This window comes from Ochlerotatus camptorhynchus, unplaced genomic scaffold (genome assembly GCF_037179485.1).
Source record: "Ochlerotatus camptorhynchus isolate MF236.1 unplaced genomic scaffold, CSIRO-AGI_Acam_v1.1 ptg000085l, whole genome shotgun sequence".
NCBI lineage: Eukaryota > Metazoa > Arthropoda > Insecta > Diptera > Culicidae > Ochlerotatus > Ochlerotatus camptorhynchus.
Genome location: NW_027040575.1, coordinates 2932361 through 2955314, shown reverse-complemented (window position 1 = coordinate 2955314; position 22954 = coordinate 2932361). Strand labels below are relative to the sequence as shown.

At 37.8% G+C, this 22954-nt stretch overlaps 1 protein-coding gene across 1 annotated transcript; it reads right to left on the bottom strand.

The window, feature by feature from the left end:
- Positions 1-8007: 8007 nt before the first annotated feature.
- LOC135698354 (uncharacterized) lies at positions 8008-18282 on the bottom strand. The gene is made up of 3 exons (XM_065218270.1): positions 17917-18282; positions 9473-9597; positions 8008-9413 (listed from the first exon to the last, which is right to left on the bottom strand). The coding sequence occupies exons 1-3, from the start codon at positions 18010-18012 to the stop codon at positions 9308-9310; spliced, it is 327 nt and encodes a 108-aa protein (XP_065074342.1). The 5' UTR covers positions 18013-18282; the 3' UTR covers positions 8008-9307.
- Between the last annotated feature and the right edge of the window lie 4672 nt (positions 18283-22954).

Genomic DNA, 22954 nt, shown 5'->3' with positions numbered 1-22954 from the left:
CCATGCCTGCTTGCCACACAATTATACTAATGCAAAAATGGTACAGGCATCGGAAGCGCTCAATCAATAACTGTAGAAGTGCATCTACACAGTTCGAAAAAGTAGTGTAAATTTCTGTTTAGTATGATGCACATAAATGGAGCGTCACATATCATATAAGTTTACATTATATATCATGTAAAGTTTTGAGACATTTAATGCAATGTAGCAAATATTGTATATAAAAGCCCATTGTTGTAAACAACATTGTTTACAAGTTGCTCGGTAGCGTTAAATAAAATACAAGTTTACGTGAATGAATGTTTACATCACTATTAAAATTCAGAATTTTTATCTGTGAGAACACTAAGTTACTAAGTTAAGAGCACGCAATAAGCTAATATGCGATATGCATTAAGCTTGGAATGCGATGAAGAAGAAGAAGGTATATGCTATGTGATGCTCCATTTATGTGCATCATATTGAACAGAAATTTACACTACTTTTTCGAAGCTTAAAGAAAAACAAAGCAGTACTCCTATATTGAACTATCATCAAAATTCTGATGCAATAATGAAAAAAAATAATTTCATGTTTTTCAAAGCAAAGCGTTTACTGTTCGATCACGTGAGACAGATGGAAAGATGTTGTTGATATTTCGTGATGCTGAGATGCGCACGAGAGACAGTCTTACGGATTTATTTAATCTGCCTTGTATAAATGACGCATTAGAGTCGAACAATATTATTACATTACTGATAATGTTAAATAAATCACACACGTAAAGCGTGATTTACGTTTTCATTCATTGTAAATTTTGAGGCGTGGTTTGTCCTAGAAAGAAAGCTATGTAGACTTACATGTGATTCCGTACAAACATTGCTTCCTCATTAATTATTATCAAGTCAAAGGTCAAGTTGTGTGACGAATGCGTTCGCGCGTATTTTCGAATTTCGATTAATCCTACGCTACCGTTTCATTGAAGAACAATTTGTAGAGGAAGATCTTTGTGGAATGTTTTCTATCAGAGTCAATTTTGCCTACGTCAGTTCATTCTGCCATCGTAAGCAAACATTTTCTTGTTCGCGTTTTATAAAAGTACAAACACCTCTCATTGAAAAACACTAACAGGTCAGTGGCTGATAATTTGGCCAGGGCGCTGGAAGTACCTACGTTGTAATTCCATGCCTGTGGGGATCTTTCGTGTACTGATTCTACGAAATCGTATGAGATGTTGAACCGGATGTTTTGATGCATACATGTAGCAATATGTCCAACAATATTGAATTAATTATGAAAAGCATTAAAGATTTTATACTTATGACGAAATCATAATGAACCATTTGCATTTTATTTCGCGCGGCTAGATAACGGCCATACCAGAGGTCGGGATTAACGAGTTATCGTAGATTTGAAACTAACATTCATTGATCATTTTAATAAAATTATCAACATGGCTTTATTAAATGATTTACAATAAATACAAACATCATTGTCTATGTGAAGTCAATACATGAATATTGCAGGATAGTTTAGTCACCTTTTTGAATCACGCACGAGAAACGAATTGAATATTGAATCAGTACACAAGCATTCTTCGTAAATTACATCGGCCTAGATTTTCCCTTTCTTCTTATAAAGCACGCTGCATGCTTATCAACTTCCAAACATTCAAAGAGCGTAATTAATTTTCAATATTCTCATTTTGAAACGATATCGTTTCACATTGTATTGATCCAGGAGATTCTTATCAAAACTAATTGTTTACATACCTTCTCGGAAACACTGAAATTGAAATATATCTTCTGCAAACCATCCTTTGAACAAATTATACCAAATTAACTTACATAATTTTCTAAAATCAGACAAAACTTCTTGAAATTTAATAATCTTGCAGATAAAAAAAAAACTTAATTTATCCGCTTGTAGTAGAATCATCTATCAAATTTAAATCTTGAATCAACCTGTTTGGGGTTAATGGATACCTTAATGCACCGAATACAGGGCGGTTCTTTAATTCGGAGATTTATTTATTAACATCTACTTTGCATGATTATAACTATGTTCTGATCGGGGGGGCGACCCCGGCGTAGTGGTTAACATCCATACCTCTCACGCCAAAGTCACAAGTTCAAATCTCACCCCCGGACAAGTCACGAATGACCCAAGAGTGTTAAAGTGACTATAATAAAAAAAAACAAAAAAAAAAAACTATGTTCTGATACATATTGCGGACACTTTATTTCTTTATTTCTTTATTTGGAGGGAAAAGCCAGGTGGACGCAAAACCTCACCATTTCAGTAGAAAAACAGAGAACATGACACTCTACGGATACATTTGCTAAAACTAATTCCTAAACCTATAAAACGATATTAAAAATAACAAAATTAACTTTTTTTAAATACACAAAACAGAATCCGGTGGCTTCCTGACGGCATCATGAAACAGATTATTAAGCCTAACTCGGGAGATATTGAAATCACAGCGGCTATAAGATTTGTTGGAGATCTTGCTCATGCTTGTTAACGGCTCATTAGTGCGAGAAGGCAGGATGTTGAAATATAAAAAGAACGCAAATTTACTCTCCAAGTAACAATTTTGATTTTATGAGGGACCACGATTTAGACCACTACATCAATTGTAATATCTAATTGTTATTGTAATAGTTGTTGGAACTAATATCAACATGAAGCTTTAGTGTGATAATTTATTAACTTGAGACCCAACAAACAAACGACTTCCTGATCATTTTATTCAACTGAATGTTTGTTTTCCTTTCCTTGATTTGTTTTACGTTGATCTTGCTTTCCGTACTGAGAACCAATGCTACCGACGCCAGAGAGGCAGCTCCCACACCTGGACCCTACCTATCGACCCATCATTTCATATGCCGGGGACCAATGGCTTAACTTAAGGCGTGATCAGACATTTAATACCTCAGAAAATCCCGGTGGGGCCGACTGGTTACTACATGCTTAACTTGTACTAGGGGAAATGTATGTAATGTCGGCCTAAGTGTTTCTAATTTAGGCCCATACATAAATTCAGCAATCGACTAAATTTTCAATAGCAATCAAAAATATCTATTAGTACCGTCCCAATGACGCGTTCATCTAGATACAATTGATAAATAGCAGATTTTTAGCGATGGGCCCAATCTTAGATCCATAGGCCAACATTAGAGCCATTTCCCCTATTTTAAATAATATCTTCTGTCCGGTATTGTTCACAGAAATCTGGAGAATTTATTCAACCACAACATTGAACTACATGGTGTTGTATAAGGTATGTCGGGAAGCTCTTAATCGACTTACATGAGTTGTAACAGAGATTATCCGACCATTTTTTTTTTGATTATTTAGCGTTTATTAGACCTCATTGCTTCCTTAAACAGCGATGTTATAAAGGTGTATATACCTATCATGCCTCCCGATTGCAACTGGTGTAAAATTAAGTGCTCTGAGACTGAAAAGTTTGATTGAGCTGAATATATGTGTCAGTCTCAGAGCACCTAAATTTACATGATTTTTTCTAAGTGTGTAGCTACTTCAAGGAGTTGTGGGAATGATTAATCATTCATCGTTGTTTTAGATGCGAAAATGTCATGTAAATTTAGATTCCCTGAGACCGACATATGTAAGCGGCCCTTTTGATATAAGAATCAGTAGAAAGAAGCAAGCAAATCAATTGGGTTCTTTAATTTTGAAAAATGGATCGTTTTTAATACATCATCTGAAAGAGTTTCGTTTTCGGAGCACAGCGATATTTTTTTTTCGAACCCACACACTTTCATCTCGATTTAAAATAATAACTTCACTGTTTGACACTAAACTAACAAACTGACAGCTCGCTCCCATACAAAGCGACACCGAGGGGCGCTAATAAGGTGATTTTTGCAAATGTAATCGTACTTATTTAAAATAGTTCCAGTGTACCAAAATTGATGAAATTATGGGTTTGGGTTCCATTTTTAATGCATATTACGAATATGCATTTACCTCAATACCCTTAAAGAACCCAATTCAATCAAACGTTCTCTTCGTCGAGTTCCTTATGTTTCGGATTGAGATCATTTAATTTTACATGAAATGTTTGTTTACGTTCCATGATTTACGTCCAATATGGTTTATGTCTCGCGAAAATGTAGTTATTTCTTAATATGTGGGACCAATGCTATCTCTTCACCTCTCCAATTTCCATGAAAAGAATACTGGAATAATGAATAATGGTATAATGAATTAATACAGACTTAGAAAAAATCATGTAAATTTAGGTGCTCTGGAGTGAAATATACGAGTGTCAATTTTGACATAAATTGAAGTTATAACAGACGTGAAACATAGCTCAATCAAACGCACACAGATAAAAATTCTGAATTTTAATAGTGATGTAAACATTGATTCACGTAAACTTGTATTTCATTTCTACGTCAAGATTGACGCTCGTATATGTCAGTCTCAGAGCACATAAATGTACATGATTTTTTAAAGTGTGTATTTAGTTTGTTATTAGATGAAACTTCTGGTGATGAATCAGGAAGACAGTCAATGTTTATATAGCTTTTGATTAGTAAATTATTCAGGTCAGAGAAAAAAGCGGAATAAAGGCGCATCTATAGATCTCAATGAGGTTTTTTCAGAACATAATTAGACATTCCGTTTTATTCAGCATTGTACACTGTTATACCAACCCGAGGGGGGCGACTCTATCTACGATGCAGAAAAGATTGTGTTTTGCTGTGGCTAGCTGCACGCACGCTGAGTAGATAGAAGGAAGATTTATGTCGATTTTTAAGAATTCCTGAAGATTGATTCGCTAGTGTGAGATTTTTTGAGCATCTGGAATTGTGATTAAGATTTAACGATTTAAAATTGGGTCACTACTTGACTAGCCTATTGGTCCCAAGCAAATCGATGAACGTACCACATTCTAGTCGAAATTCTAATACTACACAATGTTTGTTTTGATTTACTATGAAAGTTTGACAGATAAAATGAGGGGTCCGAGGATTTTCCTGTTTCGAGGGGTGCATCGATTAGCTTGGGATCGAAGATAGTACCAGAGCTGATTCAAAAAGTTGAGCACGTTCCTTCGGGACCTTTTAGTCTTAGAGTTGCCTCTATGGTACTAGCATAGAGGTAACTCTAAGACTAGTAGCAACAATCAATTCTTTTTTTTTTTTCCTTAGGTTTGTTTTTTTCGTCGATCTTGTTTTCCGTGCTGAGCACCAATGCTACCGACGTGCCAGGAAGGCAGCTCCCACACCTGGACCCTACCTATCGACCCATCAACTCATGAACCGGGGACCAACGGCTTTACTTCCCATCCGGAGGAAGGCGTGATCAGAGATGTTATGCCTCAGAACAACATCCCGACGGTGCCGACTGGGATTGAACCCAGGCCTGCTGGGGTGAGAGGTAATCAAGCTTACCACTACACCACCGGCGCCGTTAACAATCAATTCGAAACTAACGATTTTAAATTGGCTCACTACTTGATTAACCTATTGGTCCCAAGCAAACGGTTAACGTATCCTATTCTAGTCGAAATTCTAGTACTAAACTATGTTTGTTTTGATATGCTATGAAAGTTTGACAGATAAAATGAGGGGTTCATGGATTTTCTTATGTTTCGAGGGGTACATCGATTAGCTTGGGACCGAAGATAGTACCAGAGCTGAGCCAAAAAGTGGAGCACGTTTCTTCGGGACCTACTAGTCTTATATTTTAAACGTGATAATATTTGACGTAAAATTAATAAGAATTTCATTTTGTTTTGGCTGCAAAAAGAAATCATTATTATTTCAACAATCCAGTATCTTTATTTCTAAAAACTAATGGATTGTTAAATCAAAAAGAAAATGTTTTCGAATTTACAAGAATCATGGTTTCGAGTTTTTGAGGCATAAAATCTCTGGTGGAGGGATTAGTGTACCCTCTCCGTCCCTTCACTTATATCCTTGAAAGTGAAGGTATGGACTGAAATAACTTCGGAATTTTCCATCTTCTCTAGTTTGTAGGTACGAACGGGTTATTCAAAAATATTTGTGAATCTCATAAGCGTAGTTCAAAACGAGGTTCAAAAGGGCAGAGCATTTCCTTCAGCTTCTCTATTAAAAATAACAATAAACGATTGAGCCTATAGACGAGTGCACGGGAGAACTTTTGTTTATCTACTGAACAAAATTTGACACAACAGCGGGGCCCTGATGAACACATGAATAATGCTCGCGTAACATTTGAAAAGGGCCTATCAACTATTGTAGATAACTTGCTAGGTCCTTTTCACCAGGACCGAAGTACGCCCAACTCTTGGATAACCACTTGTTGGTTTTACGCTGTTTTGAGATTCATGCAGTTTTTATTCAAGTGGATTTTGGATTTTAACAGGCACACAGATTTTGTCAGAAACGCGTTTAAAACACATTTTTGGAAGGTTTTTTTTACAGCGGTTTTTGGAGTGTGCGCGGTTTGTTTTTACGCGGATATTGGAATTAAAACCCGATTCCAGTAAAATTTCATTGCCAAAAAGTTTTAAAAACTATACAGAAATTACCCACATGGCTTCTAAGACATAACATGTAATTATAATTATATCAACTACACTTGATTGACGAATTGCAATGCACATTTCAGAACATTTCAATTGGGTTCTTTAATTTTGAAAAATGTATCGGTTTTTATACATCATCTGGAAGAGCTTCGTTTTCTGAGCACAGCGATATTTTTTTCGAACCCACATATTTTCATCTTGATTTTTAAATCAGGATTTAAAGCAAGATAATAACTTCACTGTTTGGAACTAAGGTGATTTTTGCAAATGTAATCGTACTTATTTAAAATAGTTCCAGTGTACCAAAATTGATGAAATTTTGGGTTAGGGTTCCATTTTTAATGCAGATTACGAATATGCATTTACCTCAATACCCTTAAAGAACCCAATTCTCAAGCAAAGTCGAGGATCTCAGATAGTAATAAATAAACAGCAATTGAAAAAAAAAAAAAATTAAAAACATGAAACTGTTTTTTTGTTTATACCCTACTAACATTGTTCGTAATGTAAACGCTTTGCTAATTGAATTTTTGCAGCATTCTATCATAGATTCTACTTTGGACCAAAATCCATCATTTGACACCTTAAACTACATGAGAACTTACAAACGTGTTCAATTGAAGTTTAACTGGGTGCCCAGGACCACATTGATCACACCCGGTGGCCCCAGTTTCCAGTAGCCCCCGGGAAAGTGGACAGTATCTGATTTGTCCAAACCCATCATGCGACACATGAGAATTCCAGAACAAGTTTAATAGTAGTAACAATCGGTGAAAACTAACGATTTTAAATTGTTCCCAAGCAAACGATTTACGTACCCCATTCTAGTCGAAATTCTAGTACTACACTATGTATGTTTTGATTCGCTATGAAAGTTTGACAGATAAAATGAGGGCTTCTAGGATTTTCCTATGTTTCGAGGGGTGAATCGATTAGCTTGGGACCGAAGAGAGTACCAGAGCTGAGCCAAAAAGTTGAGCACGTTATTTCGGGACCTTCTGGTCTTAGAGTTACCTCTATGGTAATATCAAGTTCCTAGAACCATATTACCCACATTCGGACTTGTTCCGGGTACCCTCGGTAGAGTGGCCACTTTCTGAATTGTTCCAGAATCCATCATGCGACACATAAAATATCATTGTCATGAGAATGCATCAACCAATTTAAAGGTAGTCATTTTGAGTGCTCAGGTCACTCAGCACATCCAGACATGTGGCCAGTATACTCCCTGCATGTTCCGCATGTTCCGATCGCATGAAATTTTAGTCACAGATCTGAATATCATTCTGCAATTATCTTACTTATATTCCTCTAATGCGGACTTGAGAAATGTTGTCGGAATTTAAATAAGTAAAATGGGTCAGATCTCACCATAGGTGGATAAGTTTTTTTTTTTAATATTTATCACTACTTATGAAATGTATATGTATGTATATGTATATGTGATATATCACACTGGATTGAAAGCTGTAGTCTTATCGCTAAATAAATCTTTTTATTTATTAAAGTTTATTGATCTCAATACAAAGTAATTGATATTGCAGTCGTACAAATATCAAGCTTAACCTAGGCTTATGTTTCATCCAAATTCTCTCTCTACCTTAGCAGCATATTGTGCGTTTTATTTCTTGCCTTCTTATCAAATACTGATTTTCATTTCGTTACTGTCTCATTTCGATTTCGTGAGTTGTTGAGATGGATGTATGGCTATTGTGATCGGCGTTGTAGAGGACTTTGTTGCAATTTCTCAAAGTTTGTCATTTATTGTGGGAAAATCCCTGCTATAAATACTGCTGTACCAGAATGGAGATTACCCGGAAGATTTTATTAGCATCAATGTTAATTTGCGCACTTTAGGTGTCATGGAAAAGGCAACAATAAAAGCTCATGGGTACAATTTTAAGTACGTTTCTAACATTATAATGTCGGTTTAACTATGCTTCCCATACCAGTTGCCACTGGCTTGTAGGCGCTCATGTTCTGAAACGTCTTTGCTACCAATTTCTTAGTGTGGAACTGTATTTGTGAAAATAATCCATATGTTTGTACTATTCCGATGAAAATAGTCTTTAGCTGCTGTAGCGTATCGCTTTCGCATAATATTTAAGTATCATTTAAAACAGTCGCCAGATGATGTCAGTTCAAATTGGATTTAATTAGGTAAGAATAAAAAGATTAATCGATGGGATACGCCATGGTTAATTGCTGTGTGGTCGATTCATGCCAGTCTGTTTTTTTTACGTGGCAGGTTACAATATTATTCACTGCGCTCATGTGCTGACTATTTTTCCAATTTAAACTCTTTTTAAAAGAAATTTTAGTGTCTTGTTAAGACCGTTTGTGATTATGTCATAGAAATGCTAATTAACATTGATTACTAATCCACATAATAAAGGAACTGTTTGACGCGTCTTATGTATATTAAAAGCTAATTAATCATTCATCTTGACTTCTATGTTTCTAAATATTTTCACTTCGCGACAAACTTTAACAGTTCATTTGCGTCTGTCGAAGCACATATAATCAAGTCTCTAGGAAGTTAGTATTCGGAGAGTTGATACAGTTATTGGCTATGAAGTTAAAGTAAACTGATTTTAAATAATCGCTGAATGATGAAAATAGGGAAAGAAACATGCCAATACGATATAAGTTAAATAATTAGAGAGGAGGAATTTAAATAAAGTTTTGTTTTACTGGGTACCAAATAACTATGTGGTGAAGTTAAAACTAAAGTTTAGACGGAGAAGTTCTACAGGCTGAGACGATCGTTCCGAATTAGCGCGTATTCTGGCTATCCGTTTTCCGGCACCGGTACACAAACGCACTGATCGATAAATCGTCATCTGTACGAATACACTTGGTAGGTTCTGCGCATGAACATCTGTGGTGGTTGAAAATTGATTTACTATCTAAATGTAACGGATTAACGACAGCACTTACGTGTTCCGCATGTAGTTTTCGATCGATCGTGTAAAGGGTTTGTAGACAGCCCATCCACAAGCCGTATTGTCCGTACATTTTTCCTCTTGCTCGACATCGGTGGATCGAGGAATTCGCACTAGGGGCTGCAAGTGGAAAGAAATCGGAAACATGTTTGAAAATTAACCATATGAGCGCAATTATAGGGAGCAAAATGTGCTTATGATGACTAAATACACAGCAAAAAAATAATTTTGATATCACATCAAAGTGGATGCACTACAATCATGTCGAAAATTTCATGTAATTTTTATGACCACATAAATAAACAAATGTAGTAAAAGCAGTGTCCTTTTTAGCAAGTAATATTACACCATATTTTCGACATGATTATAGTGCATCCACTTTGACGTGATATCAAAATTATTTTTTTGCTGTGTAGAACAGTTCACTACTCTGCGATGAGCTAACTGGCGTGGATTCAACGAGCACGTTGTGGAGCATGAAATTTAGAAGTGGATTGTAAATCAGAGACGGTTTGCTAAATTTGCTAAAAAAACACGTCTACTGAGGATTCATATTTATGAAAAAATCATATATCAATGAAACACTCATCGGTCGTCATTGAAAAGCAATGCAACTATGTTCTGTCAATCTAATTGACTTTTATTGGTTCTGTTGTCTTGTGAATTTTAGCTAAACGGCCTCTTTTCTGATTTTTATCTCTCAATCTATGAAATATACACGAAAACTATGTTGGAACGAAACTTTTAGAACAATATGAGGAACATTATGCCGTACACTACACATTTTTATATCATATGGGTGGAAAATTCGTAGAACAAATACTTTAAAATTCTTCACATTTTAAGATATCTTCGAGCATGAAACTAAGTCAAACTTCAATAAAATCACTTCTAATAGTCAACCTTTGGTTACAAAGTTGATACATGACACATTAAACTTTGCTATGAAAGTTGTTACAGCAGTTTTCGTTATTTCAGTCTCGAGATACAAATATTGTAAGCCGTAAATTACCTTAAAAACATAAAATTAACTTGAAGCACCTCTAAATCATCATCGATTTTGCTGAAAATTTACACAGAAGTACAAATTAACATGACAAACAGTAATCACGGTTGACCCGTTACATTCGGAACATTTCGTTTAAAATGAACAGGTCTAATATATATATATTAAAATATATTTCTATATATTTTAGGAGGTTTCAAGTTTTTTTTTATTGAAGGAGCTATTTAACTTGGACAAATTATTGACAGAGTACTGCACTTAATTACTGCACTTATCATTATATTTTCAGAATTGTTTCGTAAAAAAAATTGACTCTTAGATTTAGAACATTATTCTATAGATCCCTGACATGATTTATTTTTTCAAAATTCTGGTAATTATTTTCATTACTGAGATCCTGATCCTGAAATAAGAAAACTTCTTAAGATGTCGGGCTAGGAAAAGCTATTAAGATTCAATGACATATTGTATTTATTCCAATGAATTTAAAATGCAGCAAAAATGCTTCAACTCGCGATCAAGAATAGAAGTCAGACATTTTTATTATGTCAATAATTCTCGACTACTTTTTCGAAGGGACGTAGGGTAGAGAACTACTTCGGCCTAAGCACCCATTTCGGGCCTATCAAGCAGAAAACATAAAATAAATCCATGATTTCAGTGTTAACAGATAAATTACGCGATTGGTACAATAGTTTAGTATGCTACCGAACGAAATCAATAAGAACGCATGATATGAATGTTACCGAACGAAGTCAATAAGAACGCATGATATGAATATTTGCACCCAATATTCTTAAAAAACAAATGAAGCGCTCCGATCGAATCAATCATTATCTTCATCCGATAGGCCCAAGTGAATTCATTATCGTTTCAATGGAGTTTCAATGCGTTAGGCTGAGTTTAGAATCCGTAGGCCGAGTTTAGCGTCAAGAAGCAGTGTTAGACTTTTAAGAATATTTCAACAATTTGTTTCTCTTTATCAAATCTTATGGTACATAAAAAAAAGGTAGATAAATCTGGAAGTCATCAGTAATAATAACATTCCGTTTGGTGCTAAACTACGCAAGATTAAGAAAGACTAAGTGCGGGTTGTGCTTAATAGGCCGGAAACGGGGTAGTTAACCCTATCAGCTTTTGTAAACAATGCATATGATCGTCGATTTGGCGTAACTGGTAGCTCACCCACGCATTTTAACAGTTAAGGAAATTTTCCCCTACCTGATAGTGGCGTTAGTATGTGTGAGCGAGCTACCAGTTACGCCAAATCGACGATCAAATGCATTGTTTACAAAAGCTGATACGCCCCTTCGAAAAAGTAATCGAGAATTGATCCTTAATCCCTTATGGCTCAATACAGAATCGGAACAATTTGAAAGGATTCAAGTAGCTTTGCTATGAAAATGACGTGTTTTGTTTTGCTACGTCGTTCTCACTCTTGCAAATTTTTAATTTTCAAATAATCACAATTTTGATCTAGAAAAATATAAATTGATAGCACAGCAGTGGTATTAAAAGGAGTTTCAAGCGATAATTATCAAATTCTACGTGTCCCTAGTATTTGTCACAGTGATCCCAAGTAACAATTTTGGTTTTATGAGGGTTCTGTAAACCATGATTTAGACTTGTAGAATGCTATAAAACCACGATAAAACCTACAATGTTACTTGGGATCAGTGATATGAGTTGAATGTAGAATCAAATCCTTTCTGTGCCGTGGTATGAAGTGCCGTTTATTCTAACTAAGGGTTTGGAACGCTTGGCTAAGTTTATTTACCATATATTAAATTATTTCTGTTTATCCATAAAAATTTAATCTATAATTTTATTACTAAATAAGTGCCAGTATCAAAGAAGAATTATTTTAATTCTGGAAGGGTGAACCCACTTCAGATATCCATTTGATATGTGAATGTGTTCATGCGTAGCTTATTGTATATGAAGATGACCTCAGAATGTACGTGTATGAACAGGCATTCTTGGAATGGGCTAAAGGGCTCCAGGGCTAAACATGTTTGCATCTATCAATAAAAATAGATTTATCAACAAATAGATGCAGGCAGGATTCTTCCATATAAGCACTACCGTCAGTGGGAGATGGATTGTATCCACACACACAAACACTCAAGTCAGAATCTGAACACTTTTTCGAGTGCATCAGCAGCAACTAATATGACACTTTCTCCGGAGCACTCATCACGACCAGGTGTGACCTGAGTGGTGGGGACTCCCCACCACTCAGGTCACACCTGGTCGTGATGAGTGCTCCGGAGAAAGTGTCATATTGTCCCCACTGGGGAGCCACTCGAAAGGGTTGTCAAAAAAAATCAACTTGGGCTGTAAAAACAAAATCCAACGATCAGGACCAGCACCAACGTATCTATTACAAGCTTAAACTTTATTCTATCTACTGCTTCAAACAGAACTATGTTTTATCAACTGTGTGCAAAGTTATTAGCAAATGAGCAGATCGTGACCAAAACTGTGTATGCCAAGCATGGTGGGGAGCCACCCGAAAGGGTGTCAAAAAAAATCAACTTGGGCTGTAAAAATAAAATCCAACGATCAGGACCAGCACCAAGTTTTACGTCCCTTGAAGAGATTCGTTCGAAAGATAACGTATTAGGATCAACACACAAAATGTTATCCTTAAATTAAATTGCCTATTGCCTATTGCCTATCACACCAATAAAAAGTATGATTAATTCATTGCAATAATCACTAATGACTGTAAACATCCTCAACTTCAACATCAAAATAAATGGGTCTAAAGGAAAACAGCAAAAGCATATTCGAAGGTGTGACTTGATATTGATCTGTTTGTTATTTGGTAGCGATTTTAAAGCTTATTCCGAATTTAACAAAATATTGGCTCACTCAAGCAATTGTTAAATGAGAAAGTCACGAACGAGTTCTCATTTTTGCTCTGGAAAAAAGGTGCCAATTTTTAAGCGGGGTTGAGAGGATGTAAACAAGAGGCAAGAAATTGAATATTTTTCAAGCAAAATATCTTGAAAATTAAAGTGGTTGACTCCGCACCACTCAGGTTGTGACCAAAGTCGTCTATGGTGCAAAATTTCATGCAATATTCTGGCTACTTCTCAGGAGAACCCGCATCATCCGTGGTGCACAATATGATCGCTTATGATCTTTTTCTTAAATTTTCTGTGATTTGATGTGTCGTATGATGGGTTGCGGCTCCACACGTAACACGGGAAGATCACGTCTTCGTGGTCCGCTACGGTGTTAGATCTACCACCGAATTCTTCCTTGATTTGTTTTCCGTCGATCTTGTTTTTCGTGCTGAGCACCAATGCTACCGAAGCCAGGGAGGCAACTCCTACACCTGGACCCTACATATCGACCTATCAACTCATGGGCCAGGGAGCAACGGCTTTACGTCTCTTCCGAAGAAAGGCGTGATCAGAGATTTTAGGCCTCAGAAAATCCCGACGGTGCCGACTCGGATTGAACCCAGGCCCTTTTGAGTGAGAGGCAATCACGCTTACCACTACACCACCGGCGCCACTTACCGCCAAACCCTAGCCCTGACAACTTCAAACTAACAGGATTTTTTAGTAATCAAAAGAACACATGTTACAATTTTGGTTTATGACGGTTCTACACAGCAAAATCTTTGTATATTTACATGTGGCACATTGATGTATTTTCTGGCCTTAGGTGAAACATGAAAAATCAAATTTTAATTTAACATGAAAGTATTTAATAAATCAATAATTTGCGTTGAATTTTACTTGCATACACAGTTTACTTGTGTGTTTTTACATGGAAGTCAACAGTTCAATTTAATATGATTTATTTATCGACGAACACATTTTCGTGACTGTGTAAATTACAGCTTTCATTTACTGATATTTCAGAACGTTACTCGTGTAAGTTTATAGTTAAAAACCTGTTCCAGTTGGTAGTTTAAAATAACTAAATAATTCAGACTAGTAGACTACTTTAAAACGTCGATAAAACTAGCAATGTTACTTGGGCTAGGTGACGGTTGATCCATCGAAGATGGTCTTGAAACAAGGAAAAACATGAGTAAGTTTTTCTTCATCTATGTGACTCCTAATCTTTTATTCTTTGTTCTCTAGTTTAAGGTGGTTACTACTAGGGTTCTGATGCATGATCAATATCGCCATTGGTTCGGTGCAGAACAGTACGAGTATTAGTTATCTGAAACCAGGAGTATTAATAATTTAAAGCTAGAAAGACACCTGTGAAAAACTCGCTACCACCGATCACGAGCGATGGCATCATTGCACGATCGAGTCAATTATAATAACGCTTACCCAGCATCGAGACCAGGCACACGAGGCGATAAGCGAGACGTATTTTCCCAAAGGTGTAATTTGATAAAAAAGAAGCCTTCGGACGAAGCTAGTTTTAAGCAGATTCTAGCAGATTCTAAAACATAGGGCTAATTGGTAATGCCATTATGGCTTCTTTTCTCCATTTTCCTTGGAGAATGCAATGAACTATTGACACCCACGTGTGAATCTGATGCCACAATGGTCTCGCGAATTGATATGCAATCGAAAGCAGAGATAACGTTGGCTTTGAGAACGAGAGAAACGTTATAATTCGACAAAAGGAGACCACGGTACAGCTTCCGTTCTTCAGCGCTCGAGGAATAGAGCCATCAAGAAATGCGGTTTTAAAAACCACGAAATGGCGCATCCGTCGCGAGAATATAGGGAAAATGTCCGAGTGTCCGTGCGAAGACTGTATATTCCAGTTAATCTCGGCGGGGTCCCATCATCGTAGCAACAGCAGCAGAAGAAGTGCAGTGATAGTCGTCACTGTAGAGGTGAAGCAGGAATAGATGTAGGTAGGTGTAGTTTTAGGAATGTTCAACCAAAGCTTTGAATATACATTTGCCATGTGGTGCACCGTTAGAAGTTTTATGAGCAAACTTTATTGACTGCCCGAATATCTTAAGAACCTTAGATAGCCGTAGCCGAGACTGACCAGAACATACAGGCATCGTTCACCCAATTAGTGATTTCCATGTGGGATAACACTTTTATTATCAATTGCGTTATAGGCACTCGGCCCTGCTGCCTCGGATTGAAAGTCGGTTTTGGAAGCGATATGTTGTGCTTTCTTTGTAAAAAGGGTAAAAGGCTCTTTTATTTGTAACCATCAATGTGACCAGCTCCTATATCCTATATAGACTGTTTTTAGGCGATTTTAATGTTTTAAATGTTGCCCTCATACTCATACAGAATTTTCAATGGCACCTTATTTTTTTTTATTATATTATTTATTTATAGTTTTTCAAACAAATTACACTTAATTTTGTTACAATTTGAGATTACACGAAATCGCGTAAAAACTTCATTTGTCTATGGTTAATCGACTCTAAGTCAATGACTAAGTGCATGACAAACCCAGAATGTTCCTGTAATTTGGAAATGGTGTAACAAATGGCGACGATTTAGAATAGAAATCGTTTATGTCAGTTAAGGAGGCATAAAGCATAAGTTCACACATTTTGATTAATTTAAGATGACTAAATTTCATCGAGTCTTGAATATAACGGAGCACTGCCATACCCCGAATGTGCGATAATCCGTGTTCTGGGACGTGATAGAAACAGGTCAAACTTGTTTACGTTGACTGGCGTTACCTTATCTAATTTTGATCGCTACGTATGGAACCAGAAATCTCGCCAACAAAACAAACAGAAACAAAACAAATCAACAAACACCTAAGAGCATAGAGGCGGGACCAACCGTATTTACTATACACGTACGCAAGGGGAGCGCCAGTCCATTCAGTCAGAGCTGAGTTCATTCATGTGAGTTGTTAGATTATGCTTTTCATTGAGTCTTTCATGCGTGAGTGTGCTGCGTTGGCAGTAATTGATAATCGTACGACGTAGCTTCCGGGCCAGCCAAGCATAAATCACTCGGTCTGAGTTTGTAGGACGATCGCAGTTTGGTTGAGGTAGATCGCATAGAAAAGAGATACAAAAGTAACAAACACCATCAAAACGTCGTTTATTTGTAAAAACAAACGAAACATGATTTAGGTGTGTTGTCATTCATACCCGGTATACAACAAATCACGTACACCACATTTTTCAGCCTAATGGGCTAGCCAGCGTCTTTCTTGCTCTATGGTCCTATTTTTTGACATATACATTACATCGGATTATGACGGTTGAAATACGTTTGCTGTTGCTTGCAGTTGAAGTGATCATTCCACGATTAATTGAATAGATAGGACCATTTACCGGAAATGGAAACAGGTACTAGGGTACTGTTGATTATCAGCGAATGTTTATACGCATTTGGCATCCGTCACAACAAACATTACTCAGTTCCTTTCTGAAGTGGGAGTGTACTCAGCTCTGGCAGGAGAACGCAAATATAAAATATGTACTTTGGAACTGCTGTAACGTGCGTCAAACTGTGTGTACTGTTAATGAGAACAAGGATCTGAACATGAACTTTACATTTTTGTTGCGATAAGAAAATATGAGCACATTTCGTTGACGATGCGACATAAAGGACTTAAAAAAAGTGCTTTGTAATGATCGTTATTTGGCTCCGTCTCACAGAACTGTCGACGGATTTCTTTGGAACCTGCTTGGCCTTGTGCAGTGAGTAGTCGTAATTAATAGTATTGCATCAGCTCTTTATGGACCCTATAAAAATCAAATGTAGGCACTTACATAGTGATAATAAATCAATTATTACAACAGAGTCAAGCCAGTTTTAATCTAAGCGGAACTAATTTCAGTAAGTAAGATTGTTTTTTTGTTAAATTACTGCTCACACATATTTCCAGCTTAGTTCACATAATCGCATTGTGCGTCTTCAAGTCATTGCACTGATTTTGATAGTATCTTTTTTTCCGATTGATGCTAAACGAAATCAGAGGTTTGGATTTTACATGAATATATATGAATGATTCTCAAAATCTAACAGAAGCTATTATGTAAGTTTTAACTTCCGATTTGCATCCGTCTGCACTTTTTTCAATGTATAAATTGGCTCTACCATAATAAAATTGCGCCCTCCTTATTGGATAATATCGCTAAGAAAATTATTGCATCACTGAAACCGTACATATGTACATTCTGCATGGGATGATTTTGTTTTGACTGATTTTTTATTCTCGACAATTTATCAGGTCGTTTTGAAGGTCAGAAGTTGATTTTCAGTGTCTATAGTTGTTTTTGTTTTCACTGGGGGGTGAGTGTTGTTTGCTCTTATTTATTGAGCATATTGTCATACTCCTGTTCTAACACGCACTGCAGTTGTGAACCCATCATCGAGTAGTAGAATGAACGAAATGGTGTTCCATATGTCATTAGAGGTTGAGGGAATTGGTTATTCTCTAGACATGAAGTAATTTCGCACTAGATGCAAATCACTTGCTTCACTTTACAGTAATTCGACTTCCAATACCTGTATGAACGTCGCTGCCTGCTCTGACACCTGGCTGCTACTAAGCAGCAAAAGCGCAAACAAGGCAATACTGCACATTTGTACTACACGGACCATTTTCACTGCGTTTTCAGTGAACTGAATTTTTTGGTAATTGTTTAATTTGTCACTATTAAAACCGCTTCAGGTATTATTTTATTTACAACGTCAAATATGAAATCCACTTCTCTTCAAACACTAGACGAAAACTGATATGATAATAGATTGCCACTACAGCAAGGTCCACAAATATTCTCTTATGAATAAACTATGCGTAGAATTTCGACCTCTGATCGGCACCGCGGATAACTTGTGAATGAATTTCTTGTTTTCGATGCCGTACAATATATGAGCAGCTCACAAACTGCGAGCATGAAGAGAAACCCAGAGAAGCAGAGAATTTGTTTGAGCTCTCTGTACCCAAAGAGTAGTGGGGGTGAACCTCTCTTATAGGTATCGTATAGTAAGCAGGGCTAATCGACGGTTGTGTGCTATTTGCTCGTTCCCGGTAAATTCATAGAGACAGAATTCGATAATGGGAGTAGCATCTACGCATCCGTTGGAATGCCGGCCGGCATCAAACATAAACAGGCATCTAATGCACGAATGTTGTTCTGGAGATTTAGAATGAAAGGATTCTTGTGCATCACGTGCTAGGAAGCACGTGTTTCATTGAGAGAAATGCTACCATGGCTTGTTAAATGGAGAGAACCATTCGAGAGAGGGGAGGAGCATATCATGTAAGACAGTTGATGAATTTCATAAGATTACACGAAATGGGGACAGTTTGTTTCCTTTTAAAGGAAAAGTTTAAAAAATAATGGTTTCATTGTTAATTAACTCTCTGTTTACCGTTCTTTCATCATTCTTGTGAAACATTTTGCAGCGTTTCAAGTTGTCATTAGTTCATATTTTAAAACCATGACTCAACAAAAAGCCAATTTCGTTGAACCACCAATAGAATGTTTATGATAGTTTGTTTCTGAACAAATGCTATGTTTCATGATGAGGCAGGGTGCAATACCTACAGGTAAGTGGCACCCCTATCTCTACTAATAACAAGTAAGCATAGCGAGTAACGAAAAGATGGCAGCGTGTCATGCCTATGAGTACTTACATCTTGCCATAGAAAGTGACTTTATTATATTGAATTTGGAAAAACCCTCGTTTAGTTCTCTTCGGAAACGAGGGTTTTTTTTCCAAATTCAATATAATAGCACTACTCAAGAAAAACAATCCCACACGGTTATGATGAGTAAACATGTAGAACATGTGAATTTCTTGAGTACTGTTAAGCATCTGTTGGGTCGGTGCCGTGAATTTTGGTCTGGTTGGAACTATCACTAGAGGACACAGATAGCTAGACCACAGATTTTCTATTCTGGTACACAAACGGAAAACTGGACTGACTTTATTAAACGGATCACGGAATACTTAGACTGTTGTTGGTCAGGTATGTTTCCCTTATATATAGAACAAAACTATCGAGAATGTCTGTTAACGGCCTCAAACATCTACTAGGCTACTACGAAAATTTTAAATCTGGTAACTTAAACACATGTTATTTACTATTTTTTTGTATATATCAGTGGTATGAGTTATATGAGTATTCTTATAATGCTAACTAAACAAATGACTGGATAACCCTACAATATGGATATTAGAGTGGTTAAAAACATCAATTATGCTCCATCAATCTCTATCGATTTCAAATGAGGTCCTGGTAATTCTCCCAAAATTTGAGCTCATTTGGATGCGAACTCATATTGCACTGGCTGCGGAAAAGTTTGCTATCTGTACTAATGTGAAATTTTATCAGCTACAACTTTGAATGCTAGTACGAGAAGAACAAAAAGTCCCTCCCCATGCACATGGAGGTTGACGGTACTGAAGCAAAGGGTTATGTTTAATTTCTTTTTATATATCACCATAATGCTTCAGTATGCCTCTAACGATTAATTCTTGGTTGTTAATAGAACTTCCTTGATGAAATCGGCTGCTTCATGCAGACTGAGCAATTCTGAATATAGTATCAGATTTGTTCTGTATACAGAGGAACTGGGAGGGCTTATTAGAAACTTCTCACCAATAAATTAATGATCTTCTAGTAAATTTTGCATATAATTTTATTAATATTTTATTTTATTTAAGGATCTTATTTTTGTTACAGTCAATTAGAATTGGCATACGATACAAGAGATTTAATATTACTTGCTCGTTTTTGCGTAAAATAATCAATATTTGTTTTACTTGTAAATACTTTTGAGAGTTTATTTCAAGATTTTTTTTTGTGATTTGAAAATTTTCCCAATTTAGTTAGAAGTTTTGAAGCTAACGCATGTCCACAGGCCTAATAGAAAGATAGGCAGAAAGAGTGTATCATGAAAAGAGGGGCTGCATGCAGGGTTGCTTCCACTCACTTGCTATAGATGAGTGATTTTCGGAGTTTTGAATTCGTTAGATGTTGTAATGGAGATTCGGTAAAAGCTGGGTAATGCGCAATACAGATCCCATTGAGATCACTAGCCTCTTTCCAGCAACTCATATCCCTACCTCCCCGTGGTACCGGCTCACAACAGCGTCTGTTTCCCATGTAAGGGGCAGCTGATCTACGTCCGAGTGCAAGTGAAGGACTCTAAGCACAACTGTGCACCCTGGTCCTCCGGAAAGTTAGGGGGTTGGTGTCAGGCCCTGCGAGCCAGCCGTAAAAAAAGCATTGCAACGGAAAATCAGCAACAGAGGAATACGAACCGAGACCAACGACCCAGCGATGAAATAGGACTTGCGATTGGAAACTCGGTATGTGGAACTGTCGATCTCTCAATTGCATCGGGAGCAGCCAAATACTCGCCAATCTACTGAAGGACCGCGGATTTGGCATCGCAGCACTGCAGGAGGTGTGTTGGACAGGATCCATGGTGCGAACGTTTAGAGGTAATCATACCATCTACCAGAGTTGCGGCAACACACGCGAGCTGGGCACAGCTTTCCTCGTGATTGGCGAAATGCAGAAGCGCGTGATCGGTTGGTGGCCGATCGACGAAAGAATGTACAGGTTGAGGATCAAGGGCCGATTCTTCAACTTTAGCATAAAACCAGCCCAAGGCTGAAAGTCTCCCTAATAAAGTTAAATAATAATAATAACTTTAGCATAACCAACGTGCACAGCCCTAACTCCGGAAGCACTGATGATGACAAGGACGCATTTTACGTGCAGCTGGACCGCGAGTACGATCGGTGCCCAAGCCACGACGTCAAGATCATCATAGGAGACCTAAACGCTCAGGCAAACCAGGAGGAGGAATTCAGACCGACGATTTGAAAGTTCAGCGCCCACCAGCTGACGAACGGGAACGGCCTACGACTCATCGATTTCGCCACCTCCAAGAACATGGCCATACTTAGCACCTTTTTTCAACACAGCCTCCCTTATCGTTACACCTGGAGATCACCACAGCAGACGGAATCGCAAATCGACCACGTTCTGATTGATGGACGGCACTTCTCCGACGTCAGGACCTATCGTGGCGCTAACATCGACTCTAACCACTACCTGGTGATGGTCAAACTGCGCCCAAAACTTTCCGTCATCAACAATGATCGGTACCGACGCCCACCACGGTACAACCTAGAGCGACTGAAGCAACCGGATGTCGCCTTAGCATACGCGCAGAATCTCGAGGCAGCGTTGCCAGAGGAGGGCGAGCTCGATGCGCCTCCTCTAGAGGACTGCTGGAGTACAGTAAAAGCAGCCATCACCGACGCAACCTAGAGCACCATCGGGTATGTGGAAAAAAGTCGACGGAATGAATGATTCGACGAGGAGTGCAGAGCAATTTTGAAGGAGAAGAACGCAGCGCGGGCGGTAATGCTGCAGCATGGAACCCGACAAAACGTGGAACGGTATAAACAGAAGTGGAAACAGCAGACCAGCATCTTTCGGAAGAAAAAACGCCGCCTGGAAGAAGCGGAGTGAACTGCTGTGCCGTTCCCAAGAAACACAGAAGTTCTACCAGAAGCTCAACGCATCCCGCATCGCGAGCCGAAATGTGCAAGGATAAGGACGGGAGCCTCTTGACGGACGGACGTGAGGTGGTTGAAAGGTGGAAGCATCACTTCAATGCGCACTTGAATGGCGAGGAGAACGTAGGCACGGGAAACTAGCGCAATGGAGGAAACGACTACGTCCGTCAGTGCACGCTGAGGGAAGTTAATGATGCCATTCAGCAGCTCAAAAACAACAAAGCAGCTGGTAAGGATGGTATCGCAGTCGAACTCATCAAGATGGGCCCAGAAAAGCTGGCCACCTGCCTGCACCGGATGATAGTCAAGATCTGGGAAACAGAACAGCTACCGGAGGAGTGGAAGGAGGGGGTAATCTGCCCCATTCACAAGAAAGGCGACCATTTGGAATGTGAGAACTTCAGAGCGATCACCATTTTGAATGCTGCCTACAAAGTGCTATCCCAGATCATCTTCTGTCGTCTATCACCTAAAATGACCGAGTTCGTGGGAAGTTATCGGCATTTGCGGCTTCATCGACGGCCGATCGACAACGGACCAGATCTTCACCGTACGGCAAATGCTCCAGAAATGCCGTGAATACCAGGTCCCAACGCATTGAAAGATACCTTGAGTTAGTAGTAAGTTTTCTGGCAAATGTTAGGGGTTCGTGAGCATTCCTGACATTGCAGAAAATTATGATAGCATCAGATTGCGGGGTTGCTAGTGTAATAGGATGCTTTGTTGATTGTTCATTAACTATTGATTGCTAGTAATACTTATGAATATTTTAGGTGGACAAAAAGGCGAACTAAGAGGTGGACGCCTGAGCTTTTCCACATTTATATCGCTGTGAAGCAACTGTAAACTCTAGAGGGAATTTATATCTGTAACTGAAACCAGTTCGATTTTGTTCGCCAACCTGGTTAAAATGTCATATTTAATTATCTTAAGGTTCAATTTACTTTGATGCTTTTTGGAAAATTTCAAAAGCAGTTTTTTCCGACGCATTATTTTA